Source organism: Sinocyclocheilus rhinocerous, unplaced genomic scaffold (assembly GCF_001515625.1).
Source record: "Sinocyclocheilus rhinocerous isolate Xijiao unplaced genomic scaffold, SAMN03320098_v1.1 scaffold387, whole genome shotgun sequence".
Taxonomy (NCBI): domain Eukaryota; kingdom Metazoa; phylum Chordata; class Actinopteri; order Cypriniformes; family Cyprinidae; genus Sinocyclocheilus; species Sinocyclocheilus rhinocerous.
The window spans coordinates 1,332,916-1,350,101 of NW_015651557.1; the positions used below are offsets into that span (position 1 = coordinate 1,332,916).

The following is a 17,186-nucleotide window of genomic DNA, read 5'->3' on the forward strand; positions in this document are numbered from 1 at the left end:
GCAGATTTAAATATGGTTAGGATTTATGTGAATATTGTTTTATATTAATTAAAAACTGAATGTGATTAATTAGTTTAATTATGATCAATTATTGTTTTTAATCAATCAGCAGCACTTAGTACTTTTTGATGCCAACATAACAGATCATAAAATAAAATAAATTAGAATCAGATTGTTTTTTTAAAATGTATATATTTCTGAAAGTCGTCAACTAAATTTACAAGAAGGCCAACATACACTTTTTGTAGGTAGGTGTAGGGAGGCTGATAAACATTATGTTTAGGTCATGCCTAACAACGGTCCAAAAACTGAACTTTGATTCCGTCACCTCTGTAGACTAACGGTCTTTCTTCTCTCACCTGATACATCAGTGCAGGTAGGAGTTGAGAGTGTTGATGTTACATTTCGTGATCTCTGAGCACTGGTCCTGGTTCTTCCTGATCCTGTAGAAATGCTCCACATAGTTGGACCGTCCCAGGAGCTCCACAAAATCCTCGTCGTGGGTGATAACAAGGAGCTGGAAGTTGCGTTGGCGAGAATGACTCTTGATTATCCTACAAAGAAACCAAAAGTAGATGTTTTAGTTACATAGCAAATTAAAGTTGTTGTTTCGTCAAGTTCCCCCAGCTGTAAATAGACATAGTTTCCTGTTTAAAGACTGGCTATATATATATATATATTTTTAAATAAAGACTTACTCCACCAGTGCGTGTGCCAAAGACTCTATATTCTCTCTGTCTAGGTTGGTGGTGGGCTCATCCAGCGCCAGAATCCCACAGTTCAGACAAAACGTCTCAGCCAGAGAGTTTCCTGTTTAAAGACTGGCTATATATTATTTTTTTTTTAAATAAAGACTTACTCCACCAGTGCGTGTGCCAAAGACTCTATATTCTCTCTGTCTAGGTTGGTGGTGGGCTCATCCAGCGCCAGAATCCCACAGTTCAGACAAAACGTCTCAGCCAGAGCCAACCGTATTATGAGAGAGGCAAGAACCTGCAAACAAACACGCAGTAAAGCCAAAGATTACAGACATTTTATTGTAATTAACAAAAATAGACAACTTTGCTTTTATTTTGCACATGTTACACATTCCGATCTAGTAACAGTCTTATCTATCAACCAATAAAACCATCAGCCAGGTGTGGTTTGACTAAAAGAAGTGTCAGCAACCTCTTCTCAGCTCCAAAATCTAACGACAGATTTGTCAACAGTCAATGTTTTCATTTAATATGCATCACTTATTTTATGTACATTACATTTAATGTAACCCAGGGGCGATTCTAAGAGTGACCCGGAAATAACTTTTCAATGGAGTGGTAAGAGCGCACAAACAAACTATGCATTTTTTTTCTAGAGAAACCCATGATGCATGTAGCGGCTTTTTGACCTTTTGTCCAGCACTGCAACGTCCACGCATGTCCAAAGCAGTGTCTCCTTTGACCATTACCACTCTATAGTTATAGGTCCTTCTTTTCAGGCCAGCGGAGGCGTTCTCATCCACATCAGAGCGTATCTCCACATACTCAATGTCTGGGAGAGATCAGGAGACATGTAAACAACAATATATTTGTGTTTAAAGAAAGAATCAGCATGGGATATATCAAGTCAAGCACCAATCATGGCAGACCTTGTCCTCTGTACGTGCTCCGCCATAGATCTCTGATGATTTTATTAATCTCCTCCATCTTCATGCTGTGAAACTTCATTATTGTCCTGTAATAAAAAAAAAAATAAAGAAATAAATAAAATACATTTGCCACTATCTAAAACTCCAAGTAAATCTTCAAAAACTGTAATCTTCAGCAAATCTCAACATGGGATTTTTTTTTCAAGCTGTAATTATTATTTAGACAAAATCGTAATGAAATTTGGAAATAATTTAGATTTTAGTCCAATGCATTAAGCATTATGAACTAAAAGATACATTTATAGCATTTATTAATCTTGATGTTGTGTATATGTATACTAATGTATACTAATATTTATGTATATTAATACTTGATGTTATTTTCTATGTATACCAATACATTTTAAACATCTTATTGATATCAGTAGAATTTTAATTACAGTGCATATGCAATACATACAATATAAAGCAATACAACAACAAAATGCAAAGCTGAACATATGAACCACTCGTGTCTAGAAAACACGTTAGCAAAAAAAACCCTTCCTGTTCATCTATTGCTTTTTTTTCCATATATATAAGTAGTTTATCCTATGCATATACGTTTTCAAAATAATACAGTGGCAATAAAAGCAAATGAAGAAAGATTTTACTGATTTATTAGAACTATCTGTTAGAGTACTAAACCTGAAAAACTTGTAAAACGCTATTTTGACCGTAAGACTTTTTTTCAAAAAACTATTTATTAGAACTGATATTAGATGAAATCTTGCATCTAAGCATGGTGTGTCCTATCAGATTGCCACACTTCCTCTACTCCTCTGCACAAACAGCAATGATGGTATCATGGTGAGAAGAACGGGTCAGCCGGTTTCATGTCAGGCGCAGTACTATATCAGAAGAAAACTGCTTTACTAGGCTGCACTCAATCAGAAGCCTAGAAAGCAGAGTCCTTTGGACAGCTGTCCATGTACAGTGTCTGTTTGAAGCACACAGCTGTAGAGAATTTGATAAGTGACAATTCATAAATCCTGATTCTCAGACTTGGCAAATGTGCAATCAATCTTTGAAGCACCGATATCTGGCAAGCAGTCATAGAGACTATAGCAGTTAGGTTTGGCTTTGATGTACCATTGGTCGACCAATACAGGTTTTCAAATGGACAGAGAAGATACCTAGAAGTTATTTTGGAATGCTTGAATATTCAAAATACAAAATCCAACTATCCATTTCAGAAGGAAGGAATGTTTTCTGTGTGTATTCCCCCTCTAATGCCAGGGTCGGTGCCACAAGAGAGCCTGTGAGGACCAGAACCAACCAGACTAGCTTGCCAAGACTAACAAGTGCCAATGTGCAGTGTAGTTCTGCGTTTAAGTTCTGCTCTTGGCTTATGCTGCACAATAATGATGATGATCAAGAGAGACGTGCGGTGTGTAATTCTGTGTATATGTTTGGGCCTTTTGTGTTTCATTTGCTATCTTGCATACATAGGTCCATTTGTAGTAAAAACTGTAAAGGGTTCATGGAATATAAATAAATAAGGCAAACTAAACCCGTCGATTGCAAAAGATCATCAAGTGGCTGAAAGTACTTTGTACAATACAATGAATTTATCTTCCTTGGTTGTGCTCATAAATAGCCACATTAAATGTAGTGGATGGTTAACCAAAATGGGGATAAAATCACTTATTTTACGCAATATTTACTGTAATTTCCCCAAAACGAATCTGTAAACAGAAATAGATTTTTATCCAATGATCGGCCACATCCAAGATTTTGCTAGAAGCCATGTGACAAACCCTGAAACCTTGTAAGAATATATTGTGGTTTGGCATACAATTTGGCATATTTCCTGAAAAAGTAAGGATAACGCCTCTGCACTGTAGATGACGCCAGAGTGATTCAGACACCCACAGACCTGCTGATGTAACTTCTGTGAAAGCACAGGACGATACTGATCTAAACCAATGATGATGACTTAGGACTTCCTCTGTATATTCCTCCATGAGAAACCAGCAACATCATTTTGACCGCGGTTTTGATATTAATGCTTACTGCTTTAGCAATATTGCTGAAATTGTGTATTTATTCAGATGCCAGGATGTTCATGTGGTGTAATGCGACTTCAAGTCTGTTGTACATCACCTCTTGAACCCACTCACACCACTGAAACCGTAACTTGGGCAGTAGCTGCACGATAAAGTAGTTTAAATAAATGTACATTTTTAGTCAATTTAAATTTAAATACATTTCTGGCTTCCCTATGTCCTGGGTGGAAAAACGGCATTAGAATTTTATCAGAACCAGTATAGTTCCACAAGGAATTGAATTTAGTTTCAGTACTATTTCCACAATTATAGGGGCTTTCGCACCACTTAGTTCTAGGAACTAGCCAGCAGGATGGTTACTAGAGAACCAATTTCTCCCTCGGGCCGTTTTCCTGGTTGCATTGCCGACAGCGATGTCTTTATTCACAGCATTTAAAAACATCAACATCCGGTGAATGAAGGATGCTGTGATCAGAGCTGTTTTTGTTGTGTGTCGTGGGTTTCGTGATAACGGAGATGGAATGGAAACACACAATTTATGCGACTGAAAGAGCAAAAAGTTGGGCTAATAGACAAAATGTATGACAACTTTCAGTGTTATCGAGGCTGAAAAAAAAGAAAATACTGCAGACAACAGGTAAATGCCGTTATTGCTGTTTTCCATGTTCGTGGAGTAAATATTTTTATATGGCTTTTTAAATGTGCCGTGTAACCTGTGTTTCGTGTGCATTTGGCGAGTCAGCGTACACTTACATCACTGAGAGTTCCTATAGAACTGTTAGACCCTGCTCTGAAGTAACAGCTAATTTAGTTCTCCCAAACGGAGTTCCCAGAACTAAATACTTTCCTAGTTCCTGCGGTGCAAACATGCCAAAAAGTGGGTACTTCCGCCAATAGTTCTAGGAACTATGAAAAGGTTCCTCCGGTGTGAAAGCCCCTTATGTGTGTAAAAATGCCAATAAGACAGATTCAAAATTCTTTACAGCGGTCCTACCACCTGTCCTTTACATCCTATTTACCTACATCTTTCAAAATATATTTCTCTAGCACTTTTACCCACAATCACAAATCTTCAACACAGCTTTTACTACAGTTAATTTACTTTTTTTAAGCTTCCTTGAGGGAAGGGTATTCAAGACAAGTCCATCAGCTAACCACTGGGGTTCTTCAGGGTTCGGTATTTGGTCCTGTCCTATTCTCAATATACACAAACTCCCTGCATAGCTCTATCTGTCATTCTAATTTGACAACACCACCGTCTAAGCTGGTATGTCTGCATGCCTTTCAGACATATCATATTATAAACTAGTCCTGGATAATTGTTGATCCTCAAACAACCAAAAAGTGAGGCCAAAAAACTCTCACACCCCTTTTTGGTCTCACTCCACTGGTTGCCTATAGCCACCTCCATTAATTTCAAGGCTTCAAGACTGTAACTGGAACAGCACCTTCCTAACTCATAACACGTGTACAGGTCTATGATCCCTCTAGTGCACTACAGTCAGTGAGTGAGTGAGTGGTACCTGAAGGTTCCATGATAAAGTGGTAAAAAGCCACATCCCAGAATTTTAAGTCTCCCTGTTCCTCTGAGACCTTTAAAAAACAGCTGAGCTGAAGACAGACTTCGTCAATCAGCATTTAAACTACCAATCAAAGGCATTTCCTACAAATAAAAACCTACATAAAAATATGCTATCTTCTTTAATTTACTTTACTGCATCTTTAGTGGGCTAGCTTACAATAGCTTTACTAAGTATTTCACAGGGCTCGCAAAATTGCTAGCCCAACGTCCCGGACCTATTGTGTCTTCCAGTCGAGCTACCAAAATGCATCAAATATAAGGCCATAAAAAGTCTTAAATACCTTAAATGGTATAAGAAAATTCTTAATTATAATTTGAAGAGGTCTTAAATTTGGGCAGACAGACAGACAAGAAATGTGATATGGTTTAATGTGTTGATTAAACTTCAAAAGGATTTCTTTTAGTAAATATGAGCACTGCACCTCTGAAAGTCAAAACACGGTGAAGGTGTTTTTATATTAATGTATCTCTGAAGGGAACCGACTACTTTGAGAAAATTTTCGATAGTATTTTCATTTCATCTTGCCTGTAATGCCTGAAGAGGTAGCATTTATGAGCGGAGCACTGTGTACTGCAGTTACTGGGGAAACCGCTATATTTTTGCCATTCCAAAATGCGCTACCTGCTGGCAGAAAACGAATTTGCATTTTCAATAAGCCTGTCTGCTGTTTTTGTTCAGACCAATGTGAAAATCGACCCAGATTTATACACAGCACACACGCAGTTGTAAATGTGAACCGGTGGATTGACAAGAAGATTGATTGACGTTTTGACTCCTATCTAATTTTCTATATTAAAAACAATTTTTTTTATTCGGGCTAGTTAAATTCATTTCGGGCTACCAAGCTCTGAAGAGTGCCTGCCCAAAGGGCTACCAGGGATTGTGAAATTTTGCGAGCCCTGATTTCAGTACTGCGAGTATTGTTCACGCTTGTATGAAAAATCGATATGTTTCTCATATGTAAATCACTATGTATAAAATAATCTGTTAAACAATTTTTCAGCAGTTTCTGAATAATATATAAATCAAAAACATTTTTATTATAAATTATATACTTTATAAACTTTTTTTTGGACCTAATTTTGTATATATTGCAATATAATATTTTTTCTAATACTGTCAACACCTAAAGATGGCAAAATAACTGCTATGGTTACAACAGTTGCTATGGTAAGCATTTTATCCTGTTTTTGGGGAGTCCCTTTGATGAAGCCCACCAGTTAGTGATGAATCAACTGCATCATTAGGGCTAAAAGTCTGAGTCAGAATTTCCTTTAGTTTAGATAAAAGCACACATGGCCTGTTGCTGATTACTGCTGCTGACTGTCTGTTGAACCACATCAAAACCAAACCTACACACTCTGACAAACCGCTACCTGAAACTACCCTTCAGAAAACCCCTGATATAAAACCTACTTACTGGTCTAGGGCTTTATAGTAGATGTCCAGGTCCTTATTGGCCAACTCTGTTGTTCTCATCACAATCATTTGGTCTCTGTAGAGATCCTCGGCCCGGCAATATTGATCCTCACTGAGCTCTTTACGAAAACGGAGGATCTCGTCTTCGTAGCCTTTCTGTCGACCGAGAGCCACACTGCGGTTCTTTTTTAGGTCCTCCAACTTTCGTTCCACTTCTCGCCGCTCACTTGACAACAGAAGATAGACTTTTAAAGATACACATTAATTCGATGTCCCCTCGCACACTTAGTAAAGATCTATGCAAACTAGTTCACAGTAAAGTAATTCAGTTAGTGAGATGGATTCATCTAGAGTTATGGTAACTATAGAGCGTAATCTGCACTTTAAGTCTTCTGAGCTTCTGAAAGTGTGTCATTGTCAGGACTTCCTAAATGGTACTTGGTAGCTATAATATGTGATCTCATACTTGCGCAGTTGCAGAACTTGCATGTTGCCCATCTCCTTAACCAAGTCTTCACGTTTCCTGGACACCTCTTTCAGCTCCTCCACACGCTTTCGTAAGGTCAAGTTGTCCTGCAGCCAGCGCTCTTGAACCTGTTAAAAACCAATCATGTAACCACAAATAAAATAGAAAGCCATATGCTTCATTTTTTGGGGAAAAAAAGTAGGTATATTGCAATAAAATGTGAATTCAGACAAGTGGGCTCAGATGATTAATCAGTTGGTACTGTATCATTTCAAATTAGCAGCCAACAACTGCATCCAATTAATTAAGAAGTCAGAAGATTTTAAGAATTTAAACATTCTGATGTTACAAGTATGCTCACTTGATGGCTGCGTTTACATTTGGCATTAACATGTGACCTGTATCCGGATGTTGTCCACATACACATTGAAAAGACAAGTGATTGGATCTCAGTGTAATGTAAATGCAATCCAGCCATTATGTCTGCATTCGCAGGTCAATGTCACGCAAAACCCCACCCCCTCTTCTGTCAGAAGAGAGATGGAGAACACCAGGCCATGGAGCACTAGTGAGACTCATACACTTATTTTGATTTGTAAAATGTCCCGTGACTGAAAATGGTTTTCAAAAGAAATCCCACCGCTTCAGGTCAACTTTGCACCGGGGCTATCCTCTGCAGACTTATTTAATCCTCATCCGTCCCTCCTGAACCTATAACAAAAGTGTCCCTCGTGGGTCAAAATGACCCGAAGGCCAAAAATGACACTAATTTTATTTTTGGTCCAGAAAGCTTATATTGGTCCATATATATATATATATATATTTATGTAGGTTTTTTTTAAATATATTTTTTTGGTGATTTTTATTTTATTCACATTAAATTCTGGATATTTTTATGAAAATTAGCATATTTTATCCATTTTTTCACAGAAAAAAAAAGACAATTTCTGCATATTTATACTTTAAACATGATCTTCCATCAGGACCTAGGTCACTGAGTGTCTCTGATGCCATCTGGTGGGGGATTATGATTACAGCCACTAGAGGGGCCTGTACAACCCTATGGAGATTCTTAAATGAGCCAACTTGAGGCTTCATTAAGCTTTCAGATATATCTCAAAGCTTTCAGATATATATCAAAACATTAAAAAAACTATCCAAACATGCATATTCATAGTTTCATAAATATGTAATAAATATAAAAGACATTTAAAAATATAAATATGATATGAACTCATTGGTCTCCAGCCCATCACTCAAATTTAACTGTTAAATTTAAAAAAAATTCAAAACGACAGTCATTTCCCCGCAAAAACATCATACAAGCTATAATGTGTTTCAATGGGAGTGTGTGTGCCATGTGTGTTTGTGTGTGTGTGCCTGTGTGTGTGTGGATATGTGAGTTTTTTGTGCATTGAGGACATTCTGCAGTCTCAGCCCTTTGTTTGGGTATGCATCTTTTCTGGATTGTGTCAGATTTTGTATAGTCAAGAAAATAAAATAAATGAAAAAATGCTGTTTTTTTTTTTCATTCCATTCATTCCTATGGCCGGGTCAAAATGAATGTGAAAAGTGAAAGTGAAAGTGACGTGACATGTGGCCAAGTATGGTGACCCATACTCGGAATTAGTGCTCTGCATTTATCCCATCCAAAGTGCACACACACAGCATGGAACACACACGCACCGTGAATACACACCCATGGGCAGCCATTTTTTGCTGCGGCTCCCGGGGAGCAGTTGGGGGTTCGGTGCTTTTACGTAAATTCCATGCTTTTCCAGTGGCGGGTCAAAATGACACTTTTGATACTTTTTTTATAGCAATACATGTCATCAGCCACCTAACTTCACAGGTGTGAATATTACTATAGATTTATGTCACAGACAATCCACTGACATTTCGATCTCTCGGAATGCTGTTAGCTGCATGGTATTAGTTTTTGGTGATTAGTTTTTCAGCACTTTTGATGTGTACATGAGCACAGTATTAGAAGTATATACACCAAAACATAGGCCTATGCAACAACACAAGCAAAAACACAGCAAGCTTTGCTTGGCACCTTCTGAGTGTCAATATCTTGTCGAATGTTGCCAATGTCTTTATTGATCTTCTCTCGCTGTTTTTCAGCCTCGTGTAGTTGTTTGTCCACCTCTTGTAGCTCAGTTTCTTTTTGCTAAAAAAAAAAAAAAGTAAACAAGAAAATAAATGGAAAAATAAATTGCATATAGGAAACGAGAGCTAAGCACATCATTTTGTTGTACCTCTTTGTAGCTGTCCTTTCTCTCTTCTATGTACTTGGTAATCTCTCTTTCAAGGAGGGTCAAGTTTTTAACTTTTTCCTTGATTCCATTTATCTAAAAGAAAGTATTAAAGCTTTAGTCAACTCTGATGATCAGCAACGACTTCATCTTGCATTAAAGTAAATATCCACAACCTCTGATGTAGTACACTGTGGTAAATAATTGCACAGGAATAAGAAAATATAAGTTGGATGAAACATAAAACACTAATGCAAAAACTAATTAACCAACACCTTTTCCCGTCCTTCCTCCTGTTTCTGTCTCCTGCGCTCAGCATGGTCCTGTTTCTCCTGCTGGAGCTTCTCCAGAGTGGCAGCTAGAGGAGACACCTGCTCCTTTGCATCCTAACAAACAGACAAAACATGATGAACACTACACTAAGATTCAAAAGTCTGGGTTCTGTTGTTCAAATAATTGTCTTATGCTTGCCAATTTATTTGGTGAAATATTAAATATTTTATATAAATATTTTACAATGTAAGTTATTCCTGTGATGGAAAAACCTAAAATGTCAGCATCATTACTCCAGTCTAATATGCTAATCTCAAGAAACATTTCTACTTATTATCAATTTTGAAAACAGCCATTTTTGTGTAAACTGTAATAATGATTTCCAACAATTTATTTTAAATTTATTTTTTTGTAACAATGTAAAAGTCTGTTCCTTTTTAATCAGTTTAATGCATTGTTGCTGAATAAAGTATTAATTTATTCAAAAAAATAAAAAATTAAAAAATCTTGCTGACCATAAATGGTAGTGAACGGTAGTGTATATGACCATTTTCATTACTTTTGTGAATTTAAGTTTTACTTTGTACAAATTAAGCAGTGTATAGTTTTAGGGCATTTGTACTCGCTGGTTCCCGGAGTAGAAAACGAGATTCTATGTCAGTACGTTACATACACCCTCCTGGGTGGTACTGATGTGAATTGTGTCTTAACAGTAAAAAGATGAAGGGTTGTTGCTTGTGTGAAAAGCACGTTTGTGCCTGATTCTTGTAATTTTAGGGTAATTTACTGTGTGAATGGGGCATGTGCCTCAAAAGGACATGTGTGCGCCAACACTCCTCAGAACTCTCTACAAAGGAAGCCTAAGGAAGCAGTACATACTGAGGAGTATGGCAAGCTATGCATCACCTTGCCCTTAATACTCAGGGAACCAAGGTTACAAATGTAATAGGTCACTCAATGCTGCATCTGTAGCGGACACTGTGGGAACTGTAAACTGCAATGCAATACAGCCGGTAACTGCTGGTTTATCATCCTGTGAAACACAGACTTCTCAGACTGACAAACATGAAAGACTGACTACCCGCTCGTAATCGTCAGACTTGTTCATGTCAGCTACTGATGCAGTGTTTAGTGAACCTATGAAATGAAACTTTTCTCTTTAGGAATAAAAAGGCACATTAAAGCAGAGTGGGCGCTCCTCACTTGAATGTCTCTGTGGAGTGTTTGGATCTCAGTGGAGAACTCCACACACTGCTCCTCCAACTGTTGACGTTTCTGCATATTGCTGGAGATCTGGAGCTTTTCTCCACGAATCTCATTTACACTGCTCCTCAAGGCCTGGATCTGCTCCTGCTGGTCCTGGATCAGTTTCCTCTTCAGCTCGATCTTACTGCAGGCTACACAAAAGGAGCAAATGAACAAACATCAATTGAACACACAGTTTTAATAAATGTTAGAACTGATTTTACATTAAATACTTTGGGAAGTTGACAAGTCCTGTGGTGTGACAATTATACATGCCGTTTTTATGACTTTTATGAATTGAGGGCCCATCATTTTCTTATTTATCAAGATATTCACTGCAAAGAACTACTTAAAAAAAATAAATAGTGAATGCAAAGGTGATTACAAATATTTAAAAAAAAGCTGCCATTTACAGTACCTAAGCTGTACACTTTCCCTTATATATTAATATAAACAGTATATAAACAGCAAATAACAATATGACAAATGTTTAAAACAATGTACAAGGACTGTTGAAATATTTGGGGTCAATAATTTTATTTTAAAGAAATTAATATTTTTGTTCAGCAACATGCGCATTAAATTGATTTTACTTTATTTTTTTTTAATGGCTGCTGAAAATTCAACTCCACTATCACAGGAATAAATTAAACTTTATATTAAAATCAAATAACATTTTTTTTAAATGTAATAATACTTCACAATATTACTGTTTTTGCTCTAATTATTATCAAACAAATGCAGCCTTGGTGAGCATAAAAGATTTAAAAACGTACAGATCCTTTTGAACGGTAGTATATATTCACTTGAGATTCACAGAAGTTTTTATCCTACATAAACTGCTGAACGTACTGGTGTCCAGGCGGTGTTGGGTCTCTTGTTTCTCCTGGCTGACCTGCTGCATGGTGCGGCTGAGGTCAACTCCCTGCAGCCTGGCTGCATGTTGAGCGATCTTCCTTTCTACATCCTTCAGGTCAAGCTACAGAAAATAGGACACATTAAAAATACTGCTTGTTAAGTCGTGACGTATTGAATACTGTTTCCAGATGCAAGTCTCTATAAACTTGCACAACAGTGTATATTTAATAAGAATCACAACATTGAATTATTCTGAGTGTTCTAGGTGATAAATAACACTTCAAAGCATATGCTGTGTTGTACTGATGTGCTGTATTTAACTGGATTGTATTGTCTGTGTTTGGACTAAATGGAAATGAGCTCAGACCTGATAGCGATCCATGAGTGATATGTCCTGAAGACAGGCCTTGGCTGTGTCTTCCTCAGACATCAGTGTGCACAGCAGGGTCTCTTGCTCCTCAGTGTCTCCTTTTAGCTTCTCAATGTCTCGATTCACACACTGGAGTTTATTTCTGAGCTCTGGCAGCTCTTTCTCCTGGAGCTCCGCTATGGACTGCCTACCAGTACAGGAGATGGACATGTTAGAAAATTATTTATCAATATCTTAAGCAGTATTAATATGAAAATGAAGGATGAATGAAAAGGTAACTAGGTAGGTGGATGGATGGATGGATAAATGGTTAAATAAGTAAACAGATGGATGAACAAAAGGTAAACAGATAGATGGATAGATGTAGGGATAAAAAGATGGATGGATGGACAAATGTATGAAGGGGTAATAAGGTGAATGGATCAATGGATGGATGAAGTGGTAAATAGGTAAATGGATGGATGGATGAAGGAGTAAATAGGTGGTCAGATGGACATAGGATGAATGGACAGGTGGATGGATTGATGAGGAGTAAATAGGTTAACGATTGGATGGATGAAGGGGGTAAATAGGTGAATGGATGGATGGATGAATAGATGAGGAGGTAAACAGGTGGACAGATGGATAGCTGAAGGAGTAACTAGGTGGATAGACAGATAGCTGAATAAACAGGTTGATAGGTGGACAGATGGATGGATAGGTGAAGGCGTAAATAGAACGACAGACAGATGGCTGGTTGAAAGGGTTAATATATGGACAAAAACGAGTACGAAGGATGGATGGATGAAGTGATGAACAGATGAAGGACGGACGGATAAATATGTGAAGGTAAAGATGGATGGATGAAAGGGTAAATAGGATGGATGGAGAGATGGCTGGTTGAAGAGGTTAATAGGTGGATAGACGAATGGATGGACAAAAGGTAGGACGGATGGATGGATGAAATGATAAACAGGTGAAGGATGGATGGATAAATATGTGAAGTAAAGGATGGATGGATGGATGGATGAAAGGGTAAAAAGGTGGATGGACAGATGGCTGGTTGAAGAGGTTAATAGGTGGAGAGACGACTGGGTGGACAAAAAGTAGGACGGATGGATGGATGAAATGATAAACAGGTGAAGGATGGATGGATAAATATGTGAAGTGCAAGATGGATTGATATATGGATGAGAGGTAAATATGTGGGCGGACAGATGGCTGCATGAAGGGCTTAATAGGTGGATGGACGAATGAATGGATGCATGGATGTAGTGATAAATAGGTGAAGGATGGATGGATATATAGGTAGCGTAAAAGATGGAAGAATGCATGAATGGAGGATAGATAAATATAGAGATAAAAGAACGGACAGATAAAAAAACTAAAAAAATTATTATTGCCTGATGGGCTTCAGTGCCATAATTTCATCATGCCTGTGCTCCTTCCTCTTCAGGTCGTGCTCAGTGTTCTTTAGTTTGTCTGGGATGAGCCGCAGCTTGGACTGCATGTCATTAATGACGTCTTGGAGCTCTGCCTCTGACGGGAACACACGCTGACACACGGGACAGCAGGGCTCGCCCTCCTCCGTCAGCTGACTGATGAACTGACTGTACACGGCTGTGGCACCCGCCAGCATAGCTGCTCAGAAAACAATCCAGAAGACTGAAAACTGGAGATGTTCTGAATTAGCACGAACAGGGTAATGAAACTGGTACAAACTACTTAACTTCAACTGTGTGGGTAACATTATCACCTACCACATTAAGAGTCACCAGCATGCAACCTCATATCTACAGTTATTGATATTACAGTAGATTACAGTTATACAGTTATTGCTGTACTTGGCAAAAAACCGGCAATATCCTGTCTGGTAATGAACAGTAATTTACCATAAACCAGGCCCACACGGAATCTTCATCTGCAAAATCCACAAACTTAAGCAGAATTCAAAGGACATCATTCACGAAATGCGTCCCCTTGCCCTTGTGGGTTTGTGTATCGTTTGGTATGAAACGTACATTAATTCTGCGCCATTTTGACGATTTGCCTCCAAAATGAGCACAGCAAATGTACATGTATATTTGTGTAGCTCAAAAATGTTTGGTAAGAGCTGAACACACTTTTGTACCTCTCTGTTTGGAACACTTCTCCAACTCATCCTCCAGTTTGTTCAAGTCCGACTCAAAGTCCTGACTGCCGCACACATTGAAAATTCTCTCTTCATAGCTGGCCAGCTGCTCTTCCTTACGTCTGACTTCTGCAGTAAAGTGAGTCTTCTTCTGTTCTCCAGATGCAAGCTCCTTACTAAGAATCAAAAATGAAAATTTTTGTTCAGGAGTCTTGTTGTCTAGCAATGTTAGTTTACATTTAATTTTTCAAGCCTGAAACACAGTGCATTACAATAACAGAGCAACATGTTTAAATCCTAAAAAAAATCACCACTGTTGCTGTTGTTCACACTGTAAGCTGGAGAAAAGTCAAATATATTGTTTTTACTTTGGAAATAAAGCATTTGGAAAACTGTACATTCTATGACATTATTTAACATGTATTATACAGAATTTTTTTTAATGAACATTTCACGTACACTACTACAAGTGAAACTCTTTAATATGAATTTTTAGTGATGTTTGTCTAGACAGTTTTATTATACCTGTCTGTGTAAGCTAAACGTCACCATTTGAATACAACATTGCGTGTTCCACTGCCTTGAAGATGACCTATTCCTCAGGAATCCGGAATCGAAACTACTTATACGTCTTCTTGAGAAGATATTACTTATGTATGTGGGTGGTTGTTCAAATGTCAGTATTTTCTGTTGTATCAAGGTCAGTGTATGTGCATGTGTCGCTTGTCACGTAGACGTTTAGATTCTCTGTTACCTGCACAAAACATATTCCAACCTCACACTAAAAATCATTGTTTATGGCATTCTCTAGCTTATTCTAATAAAGAACTACTATTATACAAATGTTTGTAGAAAAACAAATCATTAAAAAGTGTGACAGACTTCATTTTGTTAAGCCGGTCTCTGGTGGAGTTGATCTCTTTGGATTTGGAGTTGATCCAGTCTTCTAGCTCTTTCTTGCTTGGGAAGTGTCCCATCAGAGACACCAGCTCTTCATTATGTTTCGACTTGATCTTCCTCACTTGCTCCTCTTTTTCTATCTGGAAACCAAAGCAGAGATAAACTATTTATGTCTTGCATAAGCACTGATAATAAAAACCGCTATAAATAAGCATTTGCCTAGTATTTTTCAATAAATGTTTCAAATAGTGGCATGCTAGACTGTTGTCACAGTGTGTTCTGACTGAATTCTGAATATTTGACAATAGTAGTAGATCATTTAAGTATTCCTTGTATACAGACTATCTGTATACGAAGTAAAGTAAATTAATAGTAGCATTGAGGTATCCCATTCGGAACATAGCTATAATCTCTTTGCTTTTATACTACATTGCTTTAAAGTAGTATAAATAATAGTATAAACACATTTTCTGAAGGAATTATTTCATAGATTGCACAGATTGCCTAACGAAAAGCATAAAATAATGATTTTAAAGAAATCAATTAAATTATATTTATAACGCATATCAAAATAAACAATCTGATGCCTCAAGCAAATCATATAATGCAGGGGTGGCCAACGTCGGTGCCAGAGAGCCACAGTCTGCGGCTCTCCAGGACTGACGTTGGCCACCACTGATATAAAGACATGTACTGACATCTAGGTGTTACAGTTATATACTGCAAGCAATGTGCAGACGTACTAATACCAGCGTTCGTACACATTTTTACCAATAAATGTCCATGATATTTCCATGATTTTTAAGACAATATTCATGACCTAATGTAACATTTTTTTTACAATAAGAATAAAAATCTGTTAAAATGTATCATAACATATGTTAACTAAAACTAAATGACTATTAATGCTACTTGTTTGCTATTTGTTATAATAATAAGTACAAGCTACAACTGCACCAGACTTTACTCCACGCAGAGAACATGTCACCAAACCACTGAATACTGTCATTTATTTAACCAATGTTATCAGTTAAACTCAGGACCTTAATTTCGTTTTGGAAATTGTTTCAGTCTAACAGCAGTATTCAGGTACAAAAATATAAAAAAATTGAATAAACGGTCATTTAAAAACAGCTACTTGCCAGTATGGTCATTTTGACATCATTTTGTGTGTATTTGGCCACTTAAGTGCAACAAGCTGCGAAAATTAACTTAATATGGTACTCGCAAAGCAGCTTTACACATGTGACTGTGAGCACACACAAAAAAATGCCTTTGGAGTATGTGGATGGCTTAAAAAAAAGATTTTAAAAAGATGTTCAAATGATACATGTTTGTGACAATGCAACAATGACCCAATTAGACAAGTGAGAGTTCTCTTGTATCACAGTGTGCATCAGCTCTTGTAGTGCAGATGAAATGCACCGATGTGAAGCCACTTTGAGAGAGTGAAAGAGAGAAGGTACAGCTAAATCACTCACGATGTTTTAAAATGACTGATTTAATCTGACGGTCTGAGTGGATTTATTTACTATTCTAACCTACATGCTATACTGAATAAATTGTGCAGGAATTTCCCTCATTTTAAACTCGAAAGCTGCGGGAATGAGTAAAACAATGCAAACTATGCAATATATGCACAACCGTGCACCGAAATTCAGGACCTGATTAAACATAGCCTAGTTCTATTATACAGAGATTTGTGAGATTCATTTCCAAGACTTTTCTAAAACTTCCTGGGTTTATTTATTTTTCCAAAACTTTTCCAGGCTTGGAAATTGCCGTCTTAAAATTCCATCACTTTTTCAGGTTTTTCATGACCGTATGAACCCTGTAATACACATCTATTACTATTAAAGGGGTCATATGACGTTGCTAAAAAGAACATTATTTTGTGTATTTGGTGTAATAAAATGTGTTTATGCGGTTTAAGGTTCAAAAAACACATTATATTCCACATAATGTACATTATTGTTTCTCCTCTATGGCCCGCCTTTCTGAAACGCGTCGATTTTTACAAAGCTCATCG

At 37.4% G+C, this 17,186-nt stretch overlaps 1 protein-coding gene across 2 annotated transcripts in view; it reads right to left on the minus strand.

The window, feature by feature from the left end:
- Positions 1 to 209: 209 nt before the first annotated feature.
- LOC107713181 (DNA repair protein RAD50-like) overlaps positions 210 to 17,186 on the minus strand; it is a 25,480-nt gene continuing 8,503 nt past the window's right edge. For both annotated transcript variants that reach the window (XM_016518615.1, XM_016518616.1), the window contains 15 exons: positions 15,140 to 15,297; positions 14,258 to 14,433; positions 13,530 to 13,767; positions 12,145 to 12,334; positions 11,772 to 11,898; positions 10,878 to 11,071; positions 9,677 to 9,787; positions 9,405 to 9,497; positions 9,203 to 9,316; positions 7,144 to 7,271; positions 6,679 to 6,903; positions 1,628 to 1,713; positions 1,388 to 1,530; positions 860 to 993; positions 210 to 554 (listed from right to left, as the gene is read on the minus strand). In XM_016518615.1, coding sequence (XP_016374101.1) covers positions 368 to 554; positions 860 to 993; positions 1,388 to 1,530; positions 1,628 to 1,713; positions 6,679 to 6,903; positions 7,144 to 7,271; positions 9,203 to 9,316; positions 9,405 to 9,497; positions 9,677 to 9,787; positions 10,878 to 11,071; positions 11,772 to 11,898; positions 12,145 to 12,334; positions 13,530 to 13,767; positions 14,258 to 14,433; positions 15,140 to 15,297 — 2,304 coding nt within the window. In that variant the 3' untranslated portion in view covers positions 210 to 367. The remainder of the gene's footprint in view (positions 555 to 859; positions 994 to 1,387; positions 1,531 to 1,627; positions 1,714 to 6,678; positions 6,904 to 7,143; positions 7,272 to 9,202; positions 9,317 to 9,404; positions 9,498 to 9,676; positions 9,788 to 10,877; positions 11,072 to 11,771; positions 11,899 to 12,144; positions 12,335 to 13,529; positions 13,768 to 14,257; positions 14,434 to 15,139; positions 15,298 to 17,186) is intronic.